Below are 13,733 nucleotides of genomic sequence, written 5' to 3'. Positions count from 1 at the left end.
AATTTTTTCATTTGGGACCAGTTAGTTTTTCGAACCTGGAACCACTTACATTTCCTCCAAAGACCACTGGGGAACATTCGGCCATGTTCCAGCGTTCTACAGGGAAATTGAAATTATGAGAATTACACACTGTTAGGAAAGTGAACCCAAACAAACCATCACAAAAGCATCACACAAGATACATAAGCTCAATACATATCAACAGAACACACTTTTGCTCCCACTTATATGCTTGATTAATGGGACCCTCCTGCTGGAGCCAGTGACACTTGTCTGTTGAGAGAAATTATTTCATTTACTCACGCCCGTGGTGGTGGTGGTGGAAATGATGAAACAATTCAGCAGGTAAAGCAGCTAATATCTTTGAAGAGAAACCTCTTTAGTTCACTGTTGTATGCCAGTAATGAGCAATATATAGCTGTGAATTTGGACCCGTTAGAATGTCCAATCGGAATCTGAAGAACCAATTGGATTTATCCAGTTGGAGAAGCTGCAGCCAACTGGAACCCAGTGACTCCAACTGGTTCCTGTTAACATCAGTTGGAAAAGCCAGCAGGACAAGCTGCTGCCAATTATAATCCAGTAACTCCACTTGGTCCCAGTTGGCAAGACCAGTTGGACAAACTGCTGCCAATTGGAACCCAGTAACTCAAATTGGTTCCACTTAATACCAGTTGGAATTTGTTACGGATCTCCCCGGAGAACACTCGGACTGAAAGAATGGACTAGGCGACAGGTGTACCCACACAAACACACATTTAATACGCCCTATGTGACACACACACTAGAACACAAAACTAACATAAAACACAGAGACTATAAATACACACGACCCGGGCACACTGCTACTAGCGTCTACTACTATTGTTCTACTGGTAGCGGACGGCGTTCGTGCTCACGGTTGGTTCGGTGTGGATGTGGCGTTGTATGAATCCAGTAGGCGGCGTCGCTGGCTGCGTTCGACGTGCTTGGGCTGGCGTTGCTGGAGGCGTTCGACGCACTTAAGGGGGGACACTGGTCTTAGAGCTATTTTCCTTATTTTGAAGCCTATCCTGATGAAATCATACAAATTTGTTCAGTTTTTTATGCTGGTTTCAAATATGTAATTTTTTTCTTTCGAAGTCAATTAGTCAATGAAATAATTAATTTTCATTGTTCATTAATTAGTACCTCCGTGCAGAAAAATTGGCTCTATAAAAAATTATTTCTAATGCATGGCAACGTAGTACAATGACCAGAGAGTGCAACGATCGAAGCAGTTTTTTCATTTTACCCTTATTAGCAATTTTGCAGCACTTGGAATACCATCCTTCAAGTTCTGCCTATCATGCTTCAATGAACTTTGCAAAATAAAAAAAGTTTTAAGGTTAATTAAAGAGTTCTGCTTCGATCATTGCACTCACTGCACTTCCAGCTTTCTTTAGCAAAAAAAAATACATCTCTGCCCATCATAGGTGCAGAGATATCGACAAACTAAAACAAGCAGGTGTCCAAAATTTGCGTTTTGAGAAAATTGAGAAAAACAAACTAGACATAATTTATTCAAAATTTCATGAAGATATATACATATTTACATTTCTTAAGGGCTAATAAGCACCAGGCATGTAGTCAGACTGCTTGGTTTGACTAGAATGGCGCTTTTTCAGTGCCTGATGCATGGTTTCAGTAGAGGCACGCTTGCGTGCAGATTCTGCTGTCCGGCGCCTGTCTTTCTCGGTCATCCTCCTGATATTATGTTGGCCAGGGTTCATACTGAGCTCGCTCAGTATTTGGAAAGATGCCTTCAGGTTTCCCGCATTGAAGCGGACAACAGCCTCTGCAACGGCTGCTTGAACTGAAAACAGTGAAGCATGTCTCTCCTTTGGTGCAAGCGACCATATCAGCGAGTGCAGGCTTTCATTATTATTTTGAGTTTTGCCACGCAAGCAACGCTGCAGTAGCTTTGGGTCTCCCAAGCGCTCATATATGGGGAAAAGTGCTTTGCACACATGTGGCGGCAAATTATACCTGTGCTTGGGAGCGAGCTCGCCCTTGGCTGCAGCAGCGTTCTGGCGGCACCATGAGTTTGGGCCTGTTGGGCACAAAGTGTGGTTCGCTGCACTATCATTTGATGTTACATGATAGTATGTCGCCATCACGGCCTTGTGCATGGCTCCAATATCTCCAGCATGGGATTTCAGGGCCCAGCTGTAATATGATGTCAACTTAGTGACAAGGTCGCCTGTTAGCTTTCCTTTGCCACTAAGGCTCTCTTTTGCATTGCCTTTATGCTTGGCAATTGCATTGCGCAGAGCCGTGCCCATTCGCTTCTGCACATGGTTCGTGCAGTCTTCTTTTTGTATTTTTATATAGCCATACACAGACGATTCTTGCAGTGCAAGAAATGTGCGGCTATCGCCATCTGAAAGGACAGTTGTGTATCTAAGGCCATGTTTTTCCCATGACCTTTCGAATAACACAAGTCCTGCCTGTACTTCCATTTCACCGGACTTTTTGTCCGTGTTTTTTTGGCACAAGTGGCTGTCACTCCATGCTTGATAGGACGGGTCGTCGTCCTTAGGCCCGCGCTCGCATCCGGCACAGAAATTGCTAAACACAACGTAATCCAGGACGAGCCCAGTAAAAAGTTCAATCACTGCACCGACACCGATGCGGGATGAATGACCCCGAGTCATCCACGAACCATCAAAAGAGACGGAAATGTTTCCGGGGTTGTCAAGGTTCAGCTCGCGGTAGAGCTGCCGAACAGAATTTGCGCTGTCATTCAACACTTTTTCGGCTGCGCGTGTTGCTGCGGGCGTCAGCTTGCTTTTCACATAGCTCTGCCACGTTTTCGTGTGCAGGCCACGATGCGATATATTCATCGCAGCAAACACATCATTTAGCGCGGTTCGCCTATTTCCAGTACTTTGCATCGCGCGTGCAGCAAGAATGTTTACGGCAAACGGATTTATCTTTTGGCTGCCTTCCGCGCGTGGCGAGCTCCATGCCGACGCAGTGTCTCCGCAATTCACACACACGAGGGACAATTTCACCGCTAAACCATACTCGCGATTCCCTTTAGAAACGTGCACATCTCCGCCACACACTCTACACTTCACGGCACGCAACAGTTCGTTGAAGGAGTCTAAACTCACAATAGAGAAAGCACTATCGTCCGCACGGCGACCGTCTGTACCGTCAAGGGGACAGTCGTCACAGCTTCCGATGAAATCAAGCTTTTTCTTCGTCGCTGCAGTCGATTCCAGCTCCTGCAGAATTCCTTCCGCTTTTCGCTTATTTTCAAGCAAGTCCGAAGGCTGCAGCATCGTTGTGTCGCAGCGGACGCGGCCGCTGTGCGTAGACGTCGCTGAGCTCGTTAGGCCTATTTCGTCCGCGGGGACTTCACTTGCCACTGGCTCCTGCACGTTCTCAGAGCATTCGGGTGACGCAGGACGTTTTCGGAAGTTGTCACCGCGTGCGGACTTCTTCTTTTTGCCGAATTTATGGCGCGAACGAAATTTATTGAGAGGCATCGTTGGACCTCGGTCTCGACTGTCAACAAAATGGCGTCTTCGACGCTTCCAACGCTGGGACGCTGGCTCAAGCAGACGATGCATGGCGGAATCCGCCAATCGGATGGCTCGATTCAGTCACGTGTGCTCAGCAGCGAATCAGACCTAGCATTTTTTGCTTTTTTGTGGCTCTTTTTCTTGGTGGCCACTGAGGGCTTGCAGCCAGCAATGGCGGGAAATTGAAGCCTAGAGAGCGCTCTTTCAAACGAGCCCAACATGGCCGCGATCGGTACGGTGGAACGCCGGCTCCGCACGATGAAAAATGTGCCGTTTTTTCGTCTGCTCCTGCGCAAATTCAGACTGCGCGGTGATCTAAACTCAATAATACCCTGAAACTACTGACTTCTGGAAGAAGAGAACTGGTGAACTTGGAGAATAATAGCTGAAGATTCCGAAAATGCTATTTTCAGAAAATCGGTTTTTTGGCCATTTTTTGGTCTCAAAGACCCGTGTCCCCCCTTAAGCTGGCGTCGCTGGCTGCGTTGTACAAGCTCCCGGTCCAAGCGCCCGTGGAGGTGATGCCGGTGTTGTTGGCTTTGGGGGTACCACCCGGATGGGTGGCAACAGCGCTGGAGATACCTCTGGCTGTAGCAGGTGGTAGCGCCCTCCGTCGACTCTCCAGAACGGGCTCAGGCACGGCAGGAAGTCCACGATGCGTTGCCGTAGAACGCGAGCTCACCGGAGCAGTAGCCGGCGTCGCTCTCTTCCAGCCGATGTGTCCGTGACCTGCCGGAACCTCCGCTTCTCTGCTGTCCCCCCCCCCCCCCCCCCGGGCCTCGCTCTCACTCACCCTTTTATAGCCTCGGTGTTAGTCCACTTATGCCTTGTCATCATCTTCTTCTCTTCTCCACCAATTATCTCTCTCCACCTCACCGAATGCTTCTCCACCAATCATCTCCCTCCACCTCACCAAATGCTTCTTCTTACTCTTCTTTATTCTTTGGTTAATATGCATTGTGTTCTTCACACCTTTTTCCTTTAAAGTTTAATTTAGGCTCCTTAATATATGTGACAGAATTCCAATTGGAACTGATGGACTTTTTCAACTTGGCATCCTTAATCATCATCTTTTTTTTTCTTACAAAAACAACCATCTGAAATTGGGGCCGGTTGACTTTAACACAGAGCCGACCTATTTGTGGGGTTTAAGATAGTTTTGGGTGAGTCATGCTGGTGCTTGTTTTCAGGTGGAATAAAAAATTTTTCTGGCCATTGAGGCTGTGAGTTGGGGGGGGGGGGGGTCAGAATTTCAGAATGAACTTCTATGCAGTGGTATATGGTCATCATGCAGGTGCCATATCAAAGGTTTGGGAAATGATGACAATCTGGTTTCCAAAGACATACATTTTCAGATCTTTGGTGCCCATTTTTAGGGGAAAAAAAAAATTGTCTCATTTCTTGAATGAAACTGCTTTTTTTTCTCTTTTGCCTTGTAGTGAGCAAACGAAGCGATCTCTTCTGGAACTTCTCTGCAGCGTTGCTGAACAACTGGTCAGCTCTCAGAGTGTAAGACACCATTGCTGCAGAAGGCATTGATTTTTAATTTTAAAATGTCATTGTTTAGTCGGAACTGACACAAAAGAATCTTACACAGATAATATGGTAAAGCCTGGAAAAAAAAAAGACCACTTGGAAGTTGCTGTTGTTCACAGACATATTGACTTGCTGTCTGCCCTTTTGAGCTAGGGCTGAGGTTTCATTTGGTCTAGCTGTGGAATCACACAAACAAGCAGTGCAGTGTATCTTTAGTATTTGCAGTGTGGATTAGATGAACTTGTGTATGTTTTTAGTGATGCAGTGTGGATTTATACTGAAATAAAATTTCTGCATCAGATGCATTTGGAGTAACTGAAGACAGTTTACAGTAACTCTGACTAATGTAAGCATAAGTATGAATATGCTCCTAGGTTACTCCGTGAAAAACTGCACTCTTCTCGTGACAATTGGGAAGTGGTTTTGGATATCCATCATTAGCTTATCCATGCCTTGGTCGACCTGTTTATCATTTTGTTCAGTCTTGTGCATGACAGTTTGTTGTCCTAAGATACATTTGGCACTGATGCATTTTGCGCTGGTGCGGAAGAAACTTTGGTAGTATTCTTTAAGGTTAATCTGCCAGCCTAGCATAGCCTCTTGTGGTCATCAGTTCCTCCTAACTGTTTCTTCAAATATGTAATGTGTTCAGCAACGTGTACATGTTCTGAAGTTGCAACGGACTTTCTAAGTGGCCTCTGTCATGGTGCAGATAAGTTGCTAGTGCTAGTTTCAAATTAGTTGCTAGTGCTATCTTCCAGACTACATATTTTTCATGGTGGCTTTTCAAGTTGTCATCATGTGTACAAAAGTAGAGAATCTAAACTGTGGCACGGACAAAACCGTGGAGCATTTTTTTTTTCACCAAAATGAGCTGCAGTGTGCAATTCTTCATGAACACTGGTGCAGATCACATGGGACAGAATCCTGTAAATTTGTCCGGGGCAAGCTGCAGCCTCTCTTTGGCTACATTGATTTGTTTACCGTATAGGCAGTTAATGACCACCTCATGCCTGGAAACCTTGCTGAAGATTGCCGAAGCTGTGTTAGTGAGCAATTTTTTTCTTTCTCTATAGCCGGACTTGTGGGAGCACCCAGTTGTGCTGAAGTGGGCACTACAACTGCTTGAGCTCTCTGAGCCTACGGAAGATCTCTCCAGGAGGCGTATGGCAAGCAATGCCCTGACTGCCCTTGCGTCTGTTGTCATCTTGGCTTCCCACTCCGGTAAGAGCTGCAAAATGGTGTCTAGATCCAGGGGCAAATATTGCACTGCCATCCAACCCTTTTGAGAGTTGGGTTATGGAAAAGAGGGAAACCGTATGTCACACGCACTTGACGACAAGGGAAGCAGGGTATGGAGGAGCATGTTTAAGTGTTAAAGGTTTTGTGACTGTGGTGCACCATAAACAAGCATGGTATCACAAAAAAATGGCGTTGCTGTCGCGTATGCGGGGGTAGGTCTAATGGACTTAGAAATGGGTTGTCCTATGCACAGGGGTGAAAATTGTTTTTTGGCATTAATTTGCCAGACATTTATCATTAAACATGCACCAAGTTCTCTGTCTTTGTTGCTTAGTGGCACTATTAACAACTTTGTGAAATTTAGTTCTGTAAAACTTGGTGGTGCACCTCTCGGATGGTTGAAACGATGGCTTGTTTGATTTTTCACTGTGTACACTGTATCTCTTTAGTCCATCGGTGTTTTTAATTTTTAATTAATTTTACCTCCAGTTCAAGATACACTCGAGCACACTTATAACGACCGCAGTTATAACGAATGCTCGTTTATTACAAACGAGGTCGATGCGACCGTCAAAATATGCATTAGGGCTTTGGCATTGCATCTTGCATACAACGAACAAGTGTGGCCAGACAACTCGGTCCCAGTGAACAAGGAGGAGCCACAACATCGGCCTCGCCATCGAAAACCTCTCACTTCCTGTAGGACCAGTGACTGAAGAGGGCCTCCCAGTCCCCGTGACACAATCTTCCACACAATCTCCCCCCTTCCGAAATAACGTGGCGACTCGAGAAAGTAGTAATAAAGGTGTGGTGTGTACAATGCAAACAAAACTGCTCACCAGATGCAGCCGTTGAAATGCATGCCTGGGAAGGCAACGCTTAGCAGTACAGTTGAACCTCGTTATAACGAACACTGACATAGCGAATTATCGGTTATAGCAAACTAAATTCGAACTTTGGTTGGTCATGCTTCAGTTTTACGACATTTATTCTTTTATAACGAAACCGAAAATGCGAGGTCCACCGCGATATCGGCTGTAATGAAGAAATATTAGGTTTACGCAAGGCTCAAAACGCTAAAGGTAGCATAAAAAGAGCAAAATAAATATTGGAAGCCAATTCACAAGCACACTTTTTTTTTTATCGTTTGAAAAGGTTGCAGAAAGTTCCGCGGACAGGCACATCAATTGCGCGTTTGACTGGTCGCGCCACCTACGAACAGAGTGCAAAAACTCTGAAAGCTCACATGACGTCAAAGATCCGAAGGGCGGCACCACTTGTCCAGCGGTGAAGACAAGCGCGGCAACACTGGCAACAGCGAGGCGGTGGTGGCGAGCCGGCATTGCGTAGAGAGCCTGCTTTGCGGCACCCTCGGCATCATCTCAGTGCAGCGCCAGGTCGACATGGCAACGAAGCGGAAGGCGGTCTCGCTCGAGACAAAACTGCAGATATTGAGAGCTGTAGACAGTGGCCGCAAGAAAAAGGATGTTCCAGCGGAGTTCAGCGTACCCCCAAGTACCTTATCCACCATTTTAGCCGCAAGAAAGAAGATTGAGGGCAACACCGAGGACGCTATAAAAGCTGACCGTAAGCGAGTTAGGCCTGGAAGCGGGTTCGCTTTCATGGTTTCACGAGGTGAGGGCACGAAACTTGCCAGTATCGGGAGCACTTCTTCAAACGAAGGCCATCAGCCTGGCCTGTGCACTAGGGCATGAAGATTTCCGTGCGAGCAGCGGTTGGCTGCCACGTTTTCAAGACAGACAAGAGATCGCGTGCCCCAAATTGTCTGGCGAAGGGGCTGCTGTCGACGTGGAGACATGTGAAAAGTGGCTAGCGAACTTTCGGCCTCTGCTCCAGGAATACGACGAGCGCAACGTGTACAACGTTGACGAAACCGGCGTGTTTTTCAAGTTGTTGCCAGAGCGGTCACTGGCAGTAAAGAATGAAACCTGCCATTGCCAAGGAGGAAAAAAGAACAAAGACCGGGTGACGGTTGTCGTTGCCGTGAACATGGATGGCTCACACAAAACACGACTCATCGTAATCGGCAAGTCTGCACGTCCCCGGTGCCTGATAGGAGTCCATAATTTGCAGGTTGCGTACTTATCTAACAAAAAGGCCTGGATGACATCCAAGCTTTCGAAGACTGGCTCAAAGATTTCGACCAGGACATGGAGAGGCAGCACAGGAAGGTCCTGTGGCTCTTGGACAACTATTCGGCGCACAAAGTCTCGATCGTGCTGAAGGCAGTTTGTTTGGTGTTTCTGCCACCAAATGCAACTTCTGCTTTGCAACCATTGGACAACGGCATTATCCTCTTGCATTGCTCAAGTACAATAACCGAAAGCATTTGGTGATGCAACTGGTTTTCGAAATCGATCGACGCAGATCAACAACCATCAACATCAAGACGACGCTTGAAATCTTGTATGGATCTTGGAATGAGGTGAGGCAGTCAACAATAAGGAACTGTTTCGCGGAATGCGGCTTTGTTTTGCCTGCCGTCGAAGACGAAGTTCAGCCTGATGAAAGCCTGGTAGAGCTGGACAATACTTGGGATCGACTGGCACTCCCAGGCATCGCAATTGATGATTTCATTTCGGCCGATGAGAACTTGGCCGTGGCGCCTGAGATGACGGATCAAGAAATTGTGGATCGCGTCGTGGTCCCCGAGGATAACAGCAGCAGCGATAGCGAAGGTGACAGCGAACGTGATGAACCACCAATAAGCAGTGCGGACGCCGTAGACATGGCCAGGAGGCTGAAAGGCTATTTGGAAAAACTGCCGACGACCAAACTGCTGAGGTAGAAAAGGCCCTCGTGTGCATGGACACTGTGGAAAACTTTACTCTGTTCAGTGCTGTGAAAAGCCACCAGACGAATATCACATCCTTCTTCAAATAAACGAACGCAGACCTGTTTTGTCAAACCTTGTTCTTTTGTAACTTGACTTTCCCATACTACGCTCTATTTTGTTTTAAATGCCACAAACCATAAGGAGACAGTTAAGGATTACCTCGTTTATAGTGGGTTCGAAGCCCGGAATAATGCATTTTACTATTTAGAGTATTTGAGCGAGCCAAATTGCGGATTTGTCAGAGCCGATATTTATGCATACTGTTAAAACGAATATCGAGTATAACGAACTAATTTACGGTCCCGATGCTACTTCGTTATAACGACGTTCGACTGTACCATCTTTTTGTACACGTTTATGGACAGCAGCGACCGGCAGCTGCCGTTTATCGCCGGCAAGTCTCTCAGGCCATGGTGCTTTGTGAGCTATGGACACGTTCACTATAGGCCCAACACAAAGACTTGGATCACAAACGACTTTTGTTTATTCGACAAGTGTGCCACTAGGCATTAGTTTAGAAGTGGCGGGAGGGTGGTATAGCAATGGATATCTTTAATCTTCATTTGGACGACCTTAGGTAATGTGGTGGTGAAGAGCATGTGTACTGAGCAATTTGACATCAATTTATCTTGGTTACTGTGGGTACTGCTTTTGACGTGCAGGCATTTGTTTTTGTTTTTTTCGAAACATTGAAGCTATCATATTTTTTCTTTTTTGGTTCGCAGGTGGTAACCTGGTGACTTTCTGGTGGGCACTGCTCAACTTTCTGCAGGACGACGAGTCAAGCATCAGGGACAGCGCGGCTAAAACGGTCACCAAGCTTGCTACGCTGCTAAGTAAGATGCATGCTATGCTGTTGCCTCACTTATAGGCAGAAGAGAAGTGTAAGGCATAGACAGTCATAAAGTTTAGGGGTGCTGCTTGTTGCAATGTAGCACTTTGTAGCCTGCGTAACGACAAATTTGATTGTCACAGTTCAGTAGAAAAGACCTTTCCTGCTTTGGGGGACAACTTCTGCTGTGGTCACCATTTTCTGTTGTTTTCTGTTCTGTAGCACATTTCGCATGGGCATGTCCTGCAGTGTAGTTGATGATGAATTCTTATGGCGCAAGGTGTTTTCGATTACTCAAGGTGGGGTCATAGACCCAATTCCCAAGCGTTTCACCCTGAAGAAGCTGAGGACCAGGCAGGGGAAAGCTTGTACCCATTCTATCACCGGTGGGTACTCGATGGCACTAGGGATTGAACCCCGCACCTCCTGTATGCAAGGGGGATGCTCAACCACTTGGCCACCGCTGCGGTCCTGCAGTATAGTTCTCTCATTTGTTAACTGGGGACAAAGTGATGAACAAACGGTGACTGGTCTTTCCTCGCAGATACTGTATATGCTTATCTTCCAAAGTAACGAATAAAGAAAAAGGTGAAATGCAGTAGCTGCTAGAAATCAGGGGACATAAAAATTCAGCTCGATTTTTAAAGATATTTTTAGGGCTATTGAAAGGTGGGTTGGTGTTATTTGGAGCTTGATAACGTTCAGCAGAATGGGAAGGGCCTCGGAAACGATTTATTTTGTTTGTCGCCATTTTTTTCTTGTTGAAAATTTGTGTGCAGGAAACCCGACGTATCCGTCGTCTCTCTTTGCTGACAAGACTCCGCTGCAGCTGGCCGTATGCCTCTTTGTGCATCTCTCGGAGCCTATAGTAGCGGTCCCCAGCCTCGTGAGCTGGATGCTGGCCAGCCAAACGCCGCCTGTTGACTCGGAGGTATGCTAGTGTCTTGCCCGATTCCTGTGCTACCTGTTGTGGTCTTCGCCCCTTTCATGTCACTGAGAGTGTTTCTAGGATTTAGACTGTAGCCAAAACTGTTTTTCACATCTTTCCCAGCTGTGCTTCTTGTAACAGCATACGTCGAGTTAGGGTGCAAAAATGTCACTCCGTTTGTAAATATTTATTCTTTTATTTCTGAACTACAGTGGAAGCTGCACATTGATAAGTTTCATGACTCTGACTACGTTTGACAGTCCCTGTATGTGGTGATAACTATAAATCTTCCTGTTTCAGAGTGACGAACAGCCTTTTGACAAGGGGGAGCTGAACACCTTCGCAGAGGAGGTTTTCTTGACAGATGCCTGTGCTGACTTGTTGTTCAGCTCAGTAAGCCATCTTCATTCAACGACAGTATTCTCATCTTCCGACTTCTTTGGCATAACTTTTGACGAAGAACAGACGGGACCAATCATGCTGAGCATTGATGACCTGTATCAACACTCCATTTGCAACGTCCTCCGTGACACGTGGGACGCCTTCTATAACAAGCCTGCATTGCTTCTGAACCGACACATAGATCCCCTGCTGATTCGCATCTTCCAAAACGTCCGGGTTGCTGTAGCATTGGTATGTAAAGTTAACAAGAATGAAGTCGCTAATTCCACGAGGGCAATCTCGAATGTCTTGCGAGCTTTTGAAGAATGTGGCACCCAGACGACATTTATTGCTAGGGTCATCGAAGAACTGCGGTATTTACTAGACCCACGTTGTTAGGCTGTGCTAAATATTTTGCTGCCAATTGCTTATCTTAGATGTTCCTTTATGGGCTGGATAGGGTGTGACAAACCTCTCACAGCAATGGACAAGGTTCTAGAAAGCGTTTAGGACCTTGCTCTTTTCTATCAAAGTTGCTTGCATATGTTAAACTGCATTTGGCACCCACACTTGATTAGGTAGATATTTCAGCACTTGTCCCGCTGTGTGTCTTTTGAATGTCCATTCCCCCTTTCTCTTTTTCGGGGTTCTTCGAGCTGCAAATGTTAACTGGTATTAAAAGGGTAGGTTTGTTAACCTAGGTACTTGTTGTTTTGCTCAGGCTATGCCTTTTTTTTTTTTTTTTGACAAGGTTAGGTTGTATGCCAAAGGATTTTCTAATCGGCTTGCTTGAGGTTGAAAGCTAGTTTCATGCTTGAAGGCCCATCACAAAAATATAGTTTTACATTACTGTTTTGTTACAGAATGCTGTAAAGAAGTTTTTGGGGGCTTCTGTCAAAAGGACAGAAGTTCATAACAGTTCTTTCTCATGTCCCCTCCCCCCTTTTTTTCAAGTACTCTTGGCTCCAGCACGAAAAATTCACCTATGCTGGTACGTGTGATTCAGGCCTAAGCTCCGAGAGCCATTCATCCATACTTTTGGGCAATGTTGTTTTCAATCTCTGATGTATTATGTACTTTATGTCCATATTATGTCCATATTAAGTAATATGGAAGTCCTCTGTTGACCATAGCACTAACATCTTTGTATCTTTCTGATTGCAACATGAGGCTTGTGTTTGAATGAAGATATTTGATGTCTCTGCATTAAATGAAACATATTTAATTGTGGTTTGAAGCAGCAGCTTGTGAAATGCTTGTGGTGTGTCTCAATAACATGTTCTCCATGTTATTGGTGAATCATTGGTATTCGCTTTTTATGGGAAGCTTGAAGGAGGACATTTTAGTGACATTGTTGGATAATTTTTGCCAGCTGATCTTTTTTCACGACAGGCAAGGCACTTCAATTACCAACCATACCTCTACTTTTTAAGAACTTTGCAGGCTTGAAGTGGCACTGCAGAAAATTATGCCTGTTCTATTGAAAACTGTTTACAAGTGGCAGTTTACATGCACATTTGTGATTAAATATATACACTTTTTAGAAAAAAGAACGGAACTGGTCTGTGTGATACCTTTTCTGCTCCTGTTTACATGTCGTCTCAAGGTGCATAAATCTTGCGTTTAATTGGTTCTTTCATGCAGTTACCCTTTTATATGCCGTGCTCTTCACTAACACTACCTATATTCTCTCCACACATGGTAGTGAATGTGCATCACGTGATGGAACCATCACATTTTTGAAGGCGGCGCTGTGACATAGGCTCGGTGGTGGGGCGAGGGGAGTTTGTTCCATGCACAAATATGGAGGGAACGTCACGTGAGAGTTTTGAAGCCTTGTCATAAAGATTTCTGCCCATGTGGTGCGTTTTAATGGCCAGGTCTGGGTTTTATGCACTGTTTGCAATTTTTAAGGTCACGAACAGAAAACCAGACACCACCGTAGCTATCGCAGTGGCAACATCACGAACACGTGAAGGAACACGACGTCAAAAGTGTCTGCGACCGGCGCCGCAAAGCAGGCGACAGCATCCGAAACAACGCGGCTGATGGTGTTCATGAAACACGCAAAGGATGCGCGGAGGTTACAATGGCTGTGCGTATCAAATTCAATAGGGATAGAGAGCTTGAGATCTCTCCTTTCAATAACCTTCTTGTGGTTAGATCTTGTTCTTTATACAGACGCTAGCGCTAATTCCCCCTTCAGTTATGTTCATAACGGATGGTGTACGGAGTTACGGACTCAGCGGAGGTTTCTCCAATTAGCCGGGATGGAAGTTGCTCGCGCTGACCTCCCCCTGGCTCAGCTTTTCGTTTTCCCTGACATTACAAAGCCTGGTTTGTTGCACTTTTCCACATATTCACGAAGCGGTAACCCGCCGGCAGACTTCAAGGTGCGCAGTTTGC

The 13,733-nt window shown here is 45.8% G+C and overlaps 2 protein-coding genes across 2 annotated transcripts in view; one reads left to right on the top strand and one right to left on the bottom strand.

Annotated features, from left to right (window-relative positions):
- The window catches only part of THADA (Thyroid adenoma-associated protein homolog), a 63,736-nt gene extending 50,856 nt beyond the window's left edge, over nt 1-12,880 (top strand). The window contains exons 35-39 of the mRNA XM_077637895.1: nt 4,991-5,060; nt 6,164-6,311; nt 9,912-10,022; nt 10,798-10,949; nt 11,247-12,880. Coding sequence (XP_077494021.1) covers nt 4,991-5,060; nt 6,164-6,311; nt 9,912-10,022; nt 10,798-10,949; nt 11,247-11,726 — 961 coding nt within the window. The 3' untranslated portion in view covers nt 11,727-12,880. The remainder of the gene's footprint in view (nt 1-4,990; nt 5,061-6,163; nt 6,312-9,911; nt 10,023-10,797; nt 10,950-11,246) is intronic.
- Nucleotides 1,008-3,562, bottom strand: LOC144104733 (uncharacterized). Its single transcript, XM_077637894.1, has one exon. It carries the CDS (start codon nt 3,513-3,515, stop codon nt 1,587-1,589), a length of 1,929 nt encoding a protein of 642 aa, XP_077494020.1. The 5' UTR covers nt 3,516-3,562; the 3' UTR covers nt 1,008-1,586.
- Nucleotides 12,881-13,733: the final 853 nt, after the last annotated feature.

This window comes from Amblyomma americanum, chromosome 9, assembly GCF_052857255.1.
Source record: "Amblyomma americanum isolate KBUSLIRL-KWMA chromosome 9, ASM5285725v1, whole genome shotgun sequence".
Lineage (NCBI taxonomy): Eukaryota > Metazoa > Arthropoda > Arachnida > Ixodida > Ixodidae > Amblyomma > Amblyomma americanum.
Note: the sequence above shows the minus strand (reverse complement) of the source record. Positions and strands in the feature narration are given on the sequence as shown.

Excerpts from the sequence above, each read along its gene's own strand:
- LOC144104733 (XM_077637894.1), bottom strand. The coding sequence starts at position 3,515 with ATGCCTCTCAATAAATTTCGTTCGCGCCATAAATTCGGCAAAAAGAAG.